The following is a 13,671-nucleotide window of genomic DNA, read 5'->3' as shown; positions in this document are numbered from 1 at the left end:
AGAATAATTAATAATCCCTCAACAATTTATCCCCATATTATTCTTATTTTATTTATTTTTTAATATTAATTAGCTAGTAAAGGTTCTGCCAACACACACCTTGAAAGGTAGTTAATTTGAGATTATAAGGGTCAATATTATTCTTATTTTATTTATTTTTAAAAAAATCAAGAAGCCGAACTCCTATTTCGTTCGATCTCTCTGTGACCCAGCAACTTTTATTTTATGTCCTAGCTAGCTCGGGATGGATGGCTGGCTCCGAGTCATGCAATCAGAGGCCCCATGATCGAGCTGGTAGACCCTAATTGCCTTGCACACCCTCCAGCTTAACCATGTTTTCATCAAGATTTTTCTTTTCTCAACTGTTTATAAGGTCGCAGAAGAGTGGCTTTTTCAATTATTAGCTTGAAGAAGGGCCTTGTTTTCAGTATGGATGATGAACAAGGAACGATGAAGAAGCGTTCTGGGATTTGGGCACAGTCAAGAGGGGATAAATATAAAACCATGCGTTTTATTGTGGAGATGATGAAGAGGCAATACGCTTCCATGGAGTTTCTCTTTTTTAGTGAGAGAGAAGGGCTTTCAATACGTGGGCCCCACAAGATGGGATGGGCCCACCTTCAAAAGGAGCGACAGGAGGTATCTCTCTATCCTCCAGCATCGGATTCCAAAATTTGTCCTCACGGGGCTCACAGAAAGCGACAGATCGTCGCAGCATGTGGCATGGCCGCATTTTATCCGCGGGGGCGGGGGCCCTGATTTGTTTTCTAATGTTGTTGTTTTTAAAATATATTTTATTTTTAAAATTAATATATTAAATATGTGTTGTTGTTTTCAAAGTATTTTTTATTTTGAAATATATTAAGACTATATTTAATTATTATTATTTAAAATATATTTTTAAAATTAACATATTAAAAAATGATCTAGAAATATATATAAAAAAAATTAAAATTTATTGAAACATAGGCCAAGAAATTATTAAAATCAATCAATAATTCCCAAGTCAATACAAGCCCAAGAAATTATTAAAACATGTGCCTTGTTGTTGACTTTGATGCTTCATGTTTGGTCCTTGGAATTTTTCCATTTCATTTCCAGCAGCTGAATAATTGCAAAGCTGGTTTGGCCACAGAAAGTGGAAAATAAAATTATTCTTCATGAAAAGTGTTTGAAGAATCATAGTATCCGAACATATATCGTAATTGTCAAACGAAGCAAGCTGCTGATCAACAAAATTGTCCCCTTTAGGTTTTGCAACTTTTTCTTGAGAAAATAACTTATATATTGTCAAAAGTGTCATGATGATATTGTTTGTGGAGATTATCAAGCCATGGTGTTCTTTTCTTTTTTCTTTTTCTGAGTAACAATTTTTAAAATAATGTTCAAGTGTGAAGCCAGCTGATATTGCTTGTAAATTACATTAGATTGATTTTTTTTTATTTTTTTTAAGCTTTCTTTATATATTTAGAGTTTCATTTCTTTATAATACTCATTGAAAGTTTTACTTGATTGCTTAAATAAATTTAGACTTTAGTTAATAAAATCATTTGAATACTACCGAAATAAACTTTCTAATAAATTAAAAAAATTGAATTTAAGATGCATTATCATTAATACGAACTTCATGATCATAAAATGATGGGTTTATCGATCCTTCATTGAGTTCTTTTAATTGCATTCCTAATATACTAAATATACTAAATATTTCTCAATTGATTATATATATCCATGTTACTTTAAAAAAAAAAATCTAGAATGCATATATTGTACTGTAATAAAACGATATCATTTTGATGAGGAATGACGTTTCTGTTAAAGAAAATAGACGAATTCAATCTTGTCATGGGGACTGCATTGATATTAAAAACATAATTTGGGTACTAATTTGAGGTTTGCCCTATAGAATAAAACAAGGTTATCTAAATTCTAGTTTATCAAAGCAAAAAAAAAAATCAAAATTTGTCGGTCCACTTATTTTGTAAGTTCAAGATTTTGGTCCACATTATCCCGGTTGTTGGAAATTTTTCAAAGGTGCCTTACGGGTCAAAAGTTCCATGTTCTTGTGTTTTTGGGTCACCTGAAATTATCAAACAGTAATGCTCGGTAAGAAGCCACTACATAATGTTTCTAAATTGAAAAGATACATTGAGAAATTGGATTTATAATTTAACTTCTTTTGTTTAAGCCAAAAAAGAGAATGGCACGAACCTTTTTGAAGAACATAATTAAGAAGCAAAACTTAAACAAACATGCATTTGAATTTCATTTTCTAGGACGTCCCACTTACCTCTTCTTTTTAAATCGATTCCTTAAAAAATATAGTATCCAAATTTATACATGAAATAAAAAAAACCTCTTTTTATTTTTTTGTGAACAGGAGGAATGATGAGCAATTAGCAAAAATAATTGTTTATTCATTTGCACTATTCAAGAGGCACGTTTTTGTACATTTTGGTTTCTATTGTATTCAAAAATTTTACTTCACACTTAAGCTTTATTTCTCTTGTATTTCAGTCCCTTGTAGTTAAGAGGGGTAAGAAAGAGTCGCCGGAAAAAAAGAGGAGGGAGAAAGCTTTCAATCATGTCCGTTTTGGTTATAAAAAATATTGATCTTAGTATCGATAAATTTGTATTGAAGAAGGGACTTCAATGAGATGGTTTGACCCTTTAATAGTGCTGAAAAGGGTAGATTGGGATCTTAGAAGTTTGTCTTGATTTCATTTTGTGTTTTTTGGTTGATTAGAGTATGTTTGGTGAATAGGAATAGGTTTATGAGGGTTTCTATAATGTTTCTTAGTGTGAGTTTTTTTTTATGAAAACATGTTCAAAATTGAGTTTTGAAAATTCAAACACTCAGACTTTGATTTTTGGATGAGCGGAAATTATTGCAAGGAACGACACATCATTCACTCCGTTTCTAAAACAATTGCCAAGCTTGCTTAGGTTTTTCTTTTTAAAGGCTAGGCATATCGACATGATGCCTAACCTTTGTAGCTTTTGTTTTCAAAAGCTAGGCGCGCATGTTTAGCCTTCTAAAAGCGTATTTGTCAATGTGGTTACGGGTGCTTTTCAAATAGTTTTTTGTGCCGAAATACATGCCAATGATATTTTTTCATTTTTTAAAAATCATTTTTGACATCAGCACATCAAAACGATCCAAAAAGTACAAACCGCACTCAATTTTAGCAAAAAAAAAAATTCAAAATTTGGCGAAACGCAGTTACAAACGCAATGGCAAACAGCTCTAAGCCCAAACATGTCTAGCTCAATCCACTTGGTCCATCATTTTTCTTTTTTTATTTTTTTTATAATTTTATATTTTAAAATAAAATAATTACAATGAAATTTACACACACACGGTTATGCCATGCTTTTTAAATAAGACTTGATAATTTTTATGATAATACTAGCAATTATTTTATGAATAATTATATATGAACCTAATATGCTCTTAAAAATATATTGCACATGGATATTAAACAAAAATAAAAGGTATATTATGTTATTTGTTTGTTGTGAATTTTTTATATAGTTTTCTTGATTTAATTAGTATTTTAATTTTTCATACAATCATATAAAAGTTACAATACATGATATTTTTGTTTCTTGATTGAAACTTGATTTTTGAATCATGATTAGTTTTTATTTAAAAAATCATGCTTCTAATAAAAAGATATTATTAATAAAAATATATATGTTGCATGAAAAAAAATGCATAAATAAGAAAAGAATTTTATTGAATATTAATGCTCATAAATTAAAAAAAAACATTTAGCATATTAGGTTCATATATAATAATTTATGAAATAATTGTTAATATTATATATATAAAAAAAGAAGTCATACTTTTAGTTGGAAAAACAACTGAAGGGTATTTCTTGGGAAAATATTTTAAATATAATTTTAACTTTTTATTTATAGTGAATTTTAATTAAAATTTGTGAAAAGACTCAAAAGAAAAAAAAAAGTTGTACAAAAAAAGGCAAGTCATTTGGGACTAAAGGACAAGGTTTCTGGGCCTGACCAAATACAAATAAGATTTAACATCCATTGGCATACAATGTCAATGTGCATGTATGACATTCTTGATTTTTTTTTCAACCATGCAAATGACATATTAAAAAAAATAAACAAATAAATGAATGATGTATCATCTACTAGTAATGATTTGTCGCTAGAAAGTTGAGATCCAAGTTTTTAGATAAAAAAAAACTTTATTTTCATTGATTTTTCATTTAAAAACACGTAAAAATTCCCTAAGTATCTAAATAAACTCATTTTCAATCTTAAAACACCCTTAGATCAATTTAAAAAATTCAAAATTAAACTGAATAAAAAATATATCCCGAGCTCTAATCTATTTTTCTCAGTGAGATGAAATTTCAAGAACACCTTAATGGTATTTTTTTATAAAGAGAAATTGAATGAAACCAAGATTATTTTTTTTTAGTGTAAGAATATGATCAACTGACCACTTTCTCTCTTCTTCCTAATTTTTCAAGGACATTTTCTTTCTTCTCTCAAAATTGATGGACCGAAACGTAAAACAAATAAAATGTAGGACCTAAACATAAAATTCTAAGACTAAAAGGACAAAAAATAAATAAATTGAGAGTTTTTGGATGAAAAAGAACTTTCTTTTGACATTATGAAAACCCACCTCCTCTTTTTTTTTTTTTTTTTTTTGTAAGCTTGGTCTTTTTTTTTTTTTGAAGTTTTTTTAGTTGTTCTAGACACAACAAGTTACTTCTTATTCTATAAAATTGGAATCTAATTTAATTTTGAAATTGCATCAAACAAAATAAATTGTTAAGAAAATATAAACAGTTAAAATATTACAAATAACATAAGAAATGATGAAATTAATATAAAATAACGAAATTAATAATTAATAAAGTTGATACGAAAAAAAAAAAAGACGGCATTGTTGAATTGAATGTGCCATCCATGATGGATTCAGAGAGAGTTCACATATATGCATGGAGTCTTCTAGTGTATCACTGTAATAACGCAAACATGTAACATCCGGACCATGAAAAATTCACTGCCTCTGCATCCTGGGTTCAAGCCTCAGCAGACACGTCTGTTATCCCCGCGGTGTCTTACCTGCCTACTAGGCTTGCAGGGTGTTCAGTGAGTCCGGGGATTAGTCGTGGTGCGCGTAAGCTGACCCGAACATCCCGGATTATCAAAATAAAAAAATTGTTTTCGTCACATGTGATCCATAAATATCAAAGGCATTGAAAGAATCAAGGGAAAGGCAGTTCTGAATTTTTCCAGAGGACATGGAGTCATTTAAGATAATGACCCAACGAAAAGCATAGGGAACTCCGAATATCCTCAAAATATGTTATTAGGATTCGATTTCTGTAGCGAATAAATTGTCTTCTGACTACAAACTTTCAGTGGCAAGTCATTAGCTGATTAATGTCACAAACCTCTATGACCACCTTTTCAAGTGATAGCAACACAAGACAAGATGCCCGAGGATTACTTGACACAGACAAACACGGCAAAATGCTTGATAACATGCACATGAAAATATCCAGAGGAATTGTTAAAATTCAGTGCTCATTCGTTCAAATAATAATCTCGTTTTGGTATAGCATTGCTAATCATGTTTAAGTTATGCAGCATGGCCAACCATAGCTTACATCATACAATCAAAGATGAACTTACCGGAATTACAGAGGAAAAAAAAAAGGGATCAATGATGATGATACAAGTAAAGAACAGAGTGCCTACTCCCATCCAAGTTTTAATTTGGGAGAGGCAAACAATCACATCTGGATGACGTAAACTCCAAAATGGAAAGTTTTGAGAGTATTAGCTGCCCCTTGTTGGTCCACTTTAACACTGGGTCAATATCTCAGCCCCGTCTTTTGTGATTAGAATGGTGTGCTCGAACTGTGCTGATAGGCTTCCATCTTCGGTTACAACTGTCCAGTTATCATCCCACATTACAGGGTTAACGCTACCAATTGTCAACATGGGTTCTGCATTAATTCACCATGGCAACAATTGGTGAGTGAGAAAGGAGGGAGGTCAGTCATTTACCATATACAATCGTTCACAAGAAAAGAAAAGGAAGCTACAACTTCCAAGTGATTCCATTTGTACATGTGAGACTAGCAGTTCAAGTTGCTAGTGCTGAGAATGGAGTCACTTGGAATGATCTTTAACTAATGGATGTGAGTACAAATCCATGTGTGTGGATGTTTAACCAATCTATTCCTGATTGACTCAATTGGTATGGAAGTTATATAACATGGGAAAACCATAGAAAACACAACTTATTTGAATGTCAGGAGGGACAGAATCAAAACACTCACATCAAGATGTTATAAGAGAAATGTGAAGCAATTAACAACAGAAATTTAATTCATACTATAAATTATCGAACACCTCCCCAGAAAAAAAATTATCAACAGAGATACTAAATGTTTTCATCCCTCCAAATTTCATTAGATTCTCCATTCCTTGGAGCTGCAATATTACCACTTTTGCTTTGATTAGAAAACTTTAATCCATTGGGACATTTTCATATCACATGCATACGAATTAATGAAGCTTCGTAAGGTAAATTTCACATGTAAATACCAATAGTGAAGGTCTGATTCAACATCATGCGCCCACCATCATTGTTTCCTGAAAAGAACATAACATTGTTAGCGTTAAAGAATATTAATATTATCTTTTGGAAAGAAAAAAAATTGCATTAATGCTGGCATCTGGGAGAAAAAGAGAAATAGGAAAAATTGTTTATTGCAATCATGTAGGTAAGGCTCAGTCTAATAGGAAATGTTTCTGTATCTCTATCTGCAATTACATTAAGAATAGTACTCAAGGTACCAGATTACTATATTCGTGCACAACTAGCTCTTTAAACAACTTATCACAAGTTGCCCTTTCATCTTTACTACATTTCAGCATTCTATGCAGATTGCAATTTCATTCATTCCATGGTCAATAAAATAACATGAGAACCTGCAGCTCTTTTATGTTTAGCAAACTTCAGTGCATCTAGCAGATCAAATTGTGTGAGTGTCCCTTGCTCATCTTTTTCAATACTTCCAAATTCTCATTTTCATTCTGAAACATCTAGACATTGTGGAGGATTTGATATACAATCATGCAGAATGGCACAAAAGGATCCATGTATAGCTGACCCCAACTAGTTTGGGATTGAGGCTTGGTTGTTCCAAATCCCAGAACCTAACGAGTGAAAGGCTGAACACAAGGGGACACCCAGCTATTATTAAAACCGCACAATATGTGAAATGAAATAACAGAGGAGAGTTCAAAGTCAGGTCGATTACTGAAGTGCTGAACAACGGGATCGGCATGGAATACACGTCCAACACCATGGCCAACAAAATGTCGGACAACACCGTAAGAATATCTATCTGCATGGTCACTTGAGAAAACATAATCATGAGTGAGTATCAAATCGAAACTGAAATGTTTTTGTTTGTTTGTGTGTGAGTGAGCGTGGTCATGAGAGAGCATGCGTTTTTGTGTGACACACATATACAAGCTAAAGATTTTGATGCTGCTTGGTAACTAGAGATGAAAAGATTCCCTTGGAAGTCAGAAAAAAATATTGAAGAGATTTTAAACTTCCTCAAATATGTAGGGCATAGTTTTCAAGTTCGTCATAAAGTTGATAAAATTGTTAGTCAATAAATATCATCGATTCACCAGTAGTCAATAAAATATTCACAATAGAGGATAAACCAAGGGCAAGAAATGCAGAAATTAAAACGGTAAAAATAATATATATATATATATATATATATATATATATATATATATAATGAATCTTACATTCCCACCACAGTTGTACAGGAGAGAAGATGATGAAAATGCAAAACTGAGTAAATAGAATGCTATAGCAGGTTCCTTACTGTATTGTTTTGCCAATTTTCTTGTACTCTACTCCCGGTGCACAAATTGATATTGCTCTGTAAAGGCATTCTTCAGTCACCTGTAGGATGATCAACAAACATTCTCATACATATATACCTAAAATGAACAAGATTCGCAGAAAAATTCGTCTAGTCAAACAATTATTCATCACAAGAGACTACTTCTCAGGAGTTTCCAAAGAAAAGTACGTAGAAACCAATGATGGCTAACAAAGATGATTTAAATGATAATATTTACTTTCATCAGGCATAAAAGGATGATTATATTTAGTCTCTAATCCATAGAAGGTGAACAAGCATATTCTGTTAAGAAAAAATCAGTCTATGATTTAAGACAACGCTATATTTCCATGTATAGCAGAAAAAGGATAGAACATTTAGTGTGTGTGCAAAATCATATCAAATGGTGATCTCTAGTGTCCAGAACTGTACAAAACTAGTAATTAGTGGTTACATGAATGTAATAAAAAATTTACCTGGATGGCAAAAGTTAGAGTCTTCGTTAAATAGGTGGCTGTTAATTTGGTTAACAGACTTCAAGACTAACACTGAGACAAAGAAGGTGTTTTGACAGAACTGTTTCAGGTTGTCTAAGTATGCTACAAAGCTTGCAGATGCTTTAGATGAGCTTAAAGTTCAGTTTAAAGCATGATATTCTAGCTCGGTACAGAAAATCTCATAGAGGTCACCAATGATGATGGCAGCCCACTACACTAGGCTTGCAACGTTTTGTCCATTGTAGATTATAGTTACATTTAAACCTCATGTTCTCTTTTGGTCAATAAAAATGCTTATTCACTAGCAATCAGAAAAGAAAAAAGAAAAAAAAAAAAAAAAAAGAAAGGATTCTGGAACTAGGAAGGCGATGTGCTATGTACCTAACTCCAATAGTAAATAACATTGTTAGTAAACAAGCAATGGCTTTTACTTTATGACTGGCAACCACAGAAACAAATGGATGCCACATAAGTGCACCATTCCAAAGAGTTACCTGAACCAGTTTTCTGGCTTCATCATCAACATCTCCACAAAAGAAAGTTGCTGAGGTATCACCATGATAACCCTGCACATCAAAATAAGATCACTAGATTTAAGAGACAGAGAAATCAGAATATGCAATGAGCAATAATTGCAGACAAACTATGATTTATTCTTTAAAACCAGTTCCACTTTTCCTATAAACTACAGGGATATCATATCTGTTCACTCAAGGATATACTGGAAAAAATGAAAAACCAGAAGACACTCACATTTAGATAAACTGTAACATCAATGTTGATTATATCACCATCCTGCAAAAAGAAAAAATAAACACAATGGCTAAGTAACATTTTACTCATTCAAACAGATAATAGCTTAACTACAGAAAGATTGAAATTCCAAAACTTTAACAGAGAGACCTCAAGAGCACGTGAGTCTGGTATTCCATGGCAAATACACTCATTCACTGATGTGCAGACACTCTTAGGAAACCCACCATATCCAAGAGGTGAAGGATATGCTCCGTTATCAATTATCATTTGATGAACTGCTTGGTCAATGTCATCTGTTTTTATACCTGGCTGCCAACAAAAACAACAATTAGAACTTTGAGATCAGTTAAACTGACTGACCACTTCTTTTTAATGCATGGACAATCAGTATATTCTCAATAACTGACCCACTCATAGCTACCAATCCTACTAATACAAACTAGAAGAAGGCAATGGAAAAAATAAGAGGCTAAAGTTCATAGCAAGATAAAATAAATCACTACAGTTTCTTAGTGGCATAATGAGGCTAATGATGCATTTTAATTAATTTATATAAAGCACGAGATAACTATCCTTTTGACTGGTCAGAAAGTACCATCATTTTACCTTGACTAAAGTCCCAGCATACTGAAGAACCTGGGCCGCAAGCTTTCCAGAAGATCTCATGCATTCTATCCCATTCTCATCATGCACTTCGGCCCCACTTGCAATGCCAGGTGGTTGCCGAGAATTGACATAGGGAGGCCTTGGTATATGATCTGGAACAGGTCGACGAGGAGACAACTTCCCTGGCCTTAGACGTTGCTGCTCGGCATTAGGCACTTCATCCAGATTTCTGCTAATTTCAATGACGAAAATATTAGATGTGCCATCCATCTTCTGGTATGTCAGTGTTTTTCTCAAACTCTCTATGCATGCTCATTGTGAAAAAGTAAAACAATGCACAATACCCTATTTCATCAGGTCCATCCCAGAAGCATCAAACTGGCCGATATGGCCCAATATGATGCGAAGTTCCTTTTATCTATAGGGTAAGTAAATTCAAATGATATACACAGACCACAACTTATGCCTACATCCTAAAAAATTAACTCACACGTGTTTATGTACAAGCATGTTGCATGAAACCTATAGAAACAGCACAGTGCAGCTCACTTCAGAAGTGCAGTATATCCATAAACCAAAGAAAGCGCATTACAGACAAGCAAAAAAAGAAAATGAGGAATAGAAGGATGGTATATTTTTTGTGTGTTGGTTTTGGCATACCTTCTATTGAATAAAAGATTGGTCAAGCCAGAAAGCGTTCTAGATAGTTGCATTGACACATGTTTGTTTCCTGTAAGAAAATTGGAAAAAACAAAAACATACTGTTCTGGTGAGGTAAAAAATGCCATGAGCTGCAAACAACAAGGTCTAAAACCAGCTAGCATAAAATAACATTCAATGGAAAACCAAACCATTTAGATAGAAACTGAATTTAGCCCATTGGAACTTTAAAACTTCACAATAAATTATCTTTCTTTGTCTCACAACTCACAGGTAACTGTTCATTTCATAAATCACCTAAGTTGATGCAAATCAATATAAAATATGAATACAACAGCACCTAACATCAAAATCTCCAACTGAGTATTCAATAATTTCAAGAAAGCATTAAAATTTTGCAGGTTCGACAACCACTCAGTGTAAAAAAGACTGCAGCCAAAAGAAAGACAAGGACTTACTACAATAACTGAATAGCGGGATAAACAGAAGAAAGTGAAAAGGGACCTGGTTTGTAGAGAAAGAGACGAGAAACTGGCTGTTTTGATAGAAGCAAACGATCTCCTACAAAAGAAGAGAGGAGCCTTGGTTGCAGGGAAGAGGCGCCAACCATTTTTGTGCTTTCAGTGCTTATCTTTTCTTGAACAACAGAAATCTCTCTGTTTTTCTTGCCCTCCTTTGTTCTTCTCACTTTTTCCAATTGCTTTGAAATGTGTTATGGGCCTGTTTAATGTTGGCCCATTTGGTTCTTATTTCCGACGTTCGGGCTCAAGCCCAACTTTGATCCATTATAGTTCATAGTTGGCAATAACATTTAAGACGGGCTACAAAATTGATAAAAAGGGCAACCTGATTTTCACTACCCGAAGTTCCCGGAAAAAAAGAAAAGGCAAAATAAAAGATTGGCCGCATGATTCGACAAAGTGCAAACTTTAACAAACACTAAAATACATGAAAAAATATTGTTGCTCGTGTCTTTGTTTATTTTTTTTTGGATTTTTATAGTGATTTTTTTTATTTTAATCATCAAACCTTTTTTCTCATTGATTGCACTATTCTATAGCCAAATTAAATGTTAATTACTTCTATTTTGTCAAGAAAGGTAAAAATTGAAAATTATGAGACCAATATGAAAAGCATGAAGAAACTAAATGGCCATTTTAAAATTGACTAAAAACATTAACTTTTTTCCTTGTAGGTTCGCAACATACTTATTTTCCATCCATTTAATTTTTTTGCATTTAATTTTTAGTCTAAAATTCCATTTCTCGTATTTTTTTATCTTTGGTTTGAAGTAAAAGAGAGAAAATCTTTGGATTCTAATTGTAAAGAGAGAAAATCGTTGGTTGACAATGATTCTGACCACCAAAATGATCGATCTTGGTGTTAACATGTTTCATTTTACAAGAAAAGTTTTACTAAGGTGTTTTTTCATCCTTAAAATTCATGATAAAATAGATCTGATCTTAGAAAATTCTTGGGTTTCGGGTTGATTTGTTATTTTTAGACTATTTTTGGGTTATTTAAAGGCATAACATGTTTATTTAGGTCTATATGATGTTTTTTAGGTGTATTTAGATCAACAATTGATTGAAAATGGATTTTTTAAGTGTAAAACACTTGTCATCCAACTTTCTAGCGACCTCTGGTTGCTAGAATCTTGGTAGAGTAGACGATGCGTTTTCTTTTTTTTTTCAAAAATATCAGGGAGATGACAAGTTGTCAGCTCCATTAAAAAAAAAATGAAAAAGCCTAGACGCATGGGTTGCTCTAGGCTCACACGCATTGGCTTATTTTTTGAGGCCCAAGCATGCCAGACCTTAACCTTTTTTTATTTTTTATTTTTTTTAATTTGATCTTTCACAATTGAATCTTTATTGATTTATCTTATTTAATTTGTTTTTTTAATTTTATTATTTGATATTTCGTTGATTTTTAATTTGACAATGTAATTTGTTTCAATTTAATATTTGTAGGTTTATCGAGATCTCAAACAAGCGTCGTGATATTTAATTGTTTATCAATTTTATAAGCATTTATTTTTCTTATCATGTAATTAAATAAAAAAAATTATATAAAAAATTGTTAGACACGATTGAGTACATGACCCGGGTCATGGATTTGACTGATTAACTTTAGTTAGTTACGAATCAGGCTTTATAATTTATTTCAGTTGCACAAATAATTCTCAATTTATTTAACTAAATATCCCATAACCTAATTTTTTACCCTCTTTTCAAAATATTTTTTAAAGAAATAAAAAATCCAAAAAATATATTTTTTACGCATTCTTATCATTTTCAATGTTTTTGAAAGAATCTAAAATTCAAAAATCTATTTTCAATGCATTGAACTATTAACGTTTTTATTTAAAAATCTTTGATTAATTTTTATTATTGAGATGATGTTGACATTGCTTTAAAAAAAAATACAAAATAAAAAAATAAACCAAAAGCACAAAGTAAAAAAATAAAAGGACCGAAATAAAACTAACTTGCTTGCATACCAAAATTGCATTGCTTATAAATGTAAAAAAATCTAGGACAATCCGCATTTATTAAAAAAAAATTAACCTAGGGTAGAAGCCAAAAAAAAAAAAAAAAATCTCTCCCACACATTAAGAAAAAACTTAGCCCAAAAATCTTCAACCGAACCGTCATTCACAAATATTCAACACTCACTATCAACCATACCGGCCCGAGAACCACCAACAGCTATATATCCTAACAATCACAACCGTTGTAAGCTCTTCCTTCCACTCATCTGACCATTGATGACAGTACAGCCACAGGCCACGGTTCTCTCCCTCCTTCAGTCGACACAACCCCTCACTCTTACAACTGTCAGTCAGATCCTTTCCAGCCACCAGCCGCAACCAAACACACCAGCAAATGAAACTCCTCCAAACCAAAACTAAATCATTCCTTCTCTCATTTGTCATGGTTCTCTTCACTCTAATAAAAATTTCCCATATAATCGGCTACCAAACAAACCCAAACCTTCCACTCGTGACATACACAGCACCACTTAGCCATCACATACCCCATCTCTCTTCCATGGCCATCATAGAAGTAGCTGAGTTTTTATAGAGAGAGAGAGAAGCAAATCGGTGGACAAGAAAACAAAACAAATCGACTGTTTGTGTTTTTTTTTTGTCTTGCAGGTAGCGGTGACCTTCATTGCATGCACAAGAAGAAAAAAAGAAGGCGTCACATCAGATCCAC

General features: G+C 32.6%; 1 protein-coding gene across 2 annotated transcripts; it reads right to left on the bottom strand.

The window, feature by feature from the left end:
• Nucleotides 1-5,557: 5,557 nt before the first annotated feature.
• Nucleotides 5,558-11,136, bottom strand: LOC7476378 (methionine aminopeptidase 1D, chloroplastic/mitochondrial). 2 transcript variants are annotated; one of them, XM_024600454.2, is made up of 10 exons: nucleotides 10,955-11,136; nucleotides 10,451-10,520; nucleotides 9,791-10,022; nucleotides 9,332-9,493; nucleotides 9,182-9,223; nucleotides 8,923-8,994; nucleotides 7,911-7,990; nucleotides 7,323-7,420; nucleotides 6,604-6,651; nucleotides 5,558-5,999 (listed from the first exon to the last, which is right to left on the bottom strand). In XM_024600454.2, the coding sequence occupies exons 1-10, from the start codon at nucleotides 11,058-11,060 to the stop codon at nucleotides 5,854-5,856; spliced, it is 1,056 nt and encodes a 351-aa protein (XP_024456222.1). In that variant the 5' UTR covers nucleotides 11,061-11,136; the 3' UTR covers nucleotides 5,558-5,853. The 2 variants fall into 2 exon arrangements, with proteins under 2 accessions (XP_024456222.1, XP_002306464.2); XM_002306428.4 differs by having other exon boundaries at nucleotides 9,791-10,019; nucleotides 10,955-11,134.
• Between the last annotated feature and the right edge of the window lie 2,535 nt (nucleotides 11,137-13,671).

Source organism: Populus trichocarpa, chromosome 5 (genome assembly GCF_000002775.5).
Source record: "Populus trichocarpa isolate Nisqually-1 chromosome 5, P.trichocarpa_v4.1, whole genome shotgun sequence".
Taxonomy (NCBI): Eukaryota; Viridiplantae; Streptophyta; class Magnoliopsida; order Malpighiales; family Salicaceae; genus Populus; species Populus trichocarpa.
This window is presented reverse-complemented; position numbering and strand designations above follow the sequence as displayed.

Bases quoted from the DNA above. Each gene is read 5' to 3' on its own strand.
- LOC7476378 (XM_024600454.2), bottom strand. From the start codon at position 11,060: ATGGTTGGCGCCTCTTCCCTGCAACCAAGGCTCCTCTCTTCTTTTGTA. The intron at 7,991-8,922 runs GTAACTCTTTGG...ATCATCCTACAG, and splicing joins AAGCCAGAAAACTGGTTCAG to GTGACTGAAGAATGCCTTTA. The intron at 7,421-7,910 runs GTAAGGAACCTG...TGTTTTCTCAAG, and splicing joins AAAATTGGCAAAACAATACA to TGACCATGCAGATAGATATT.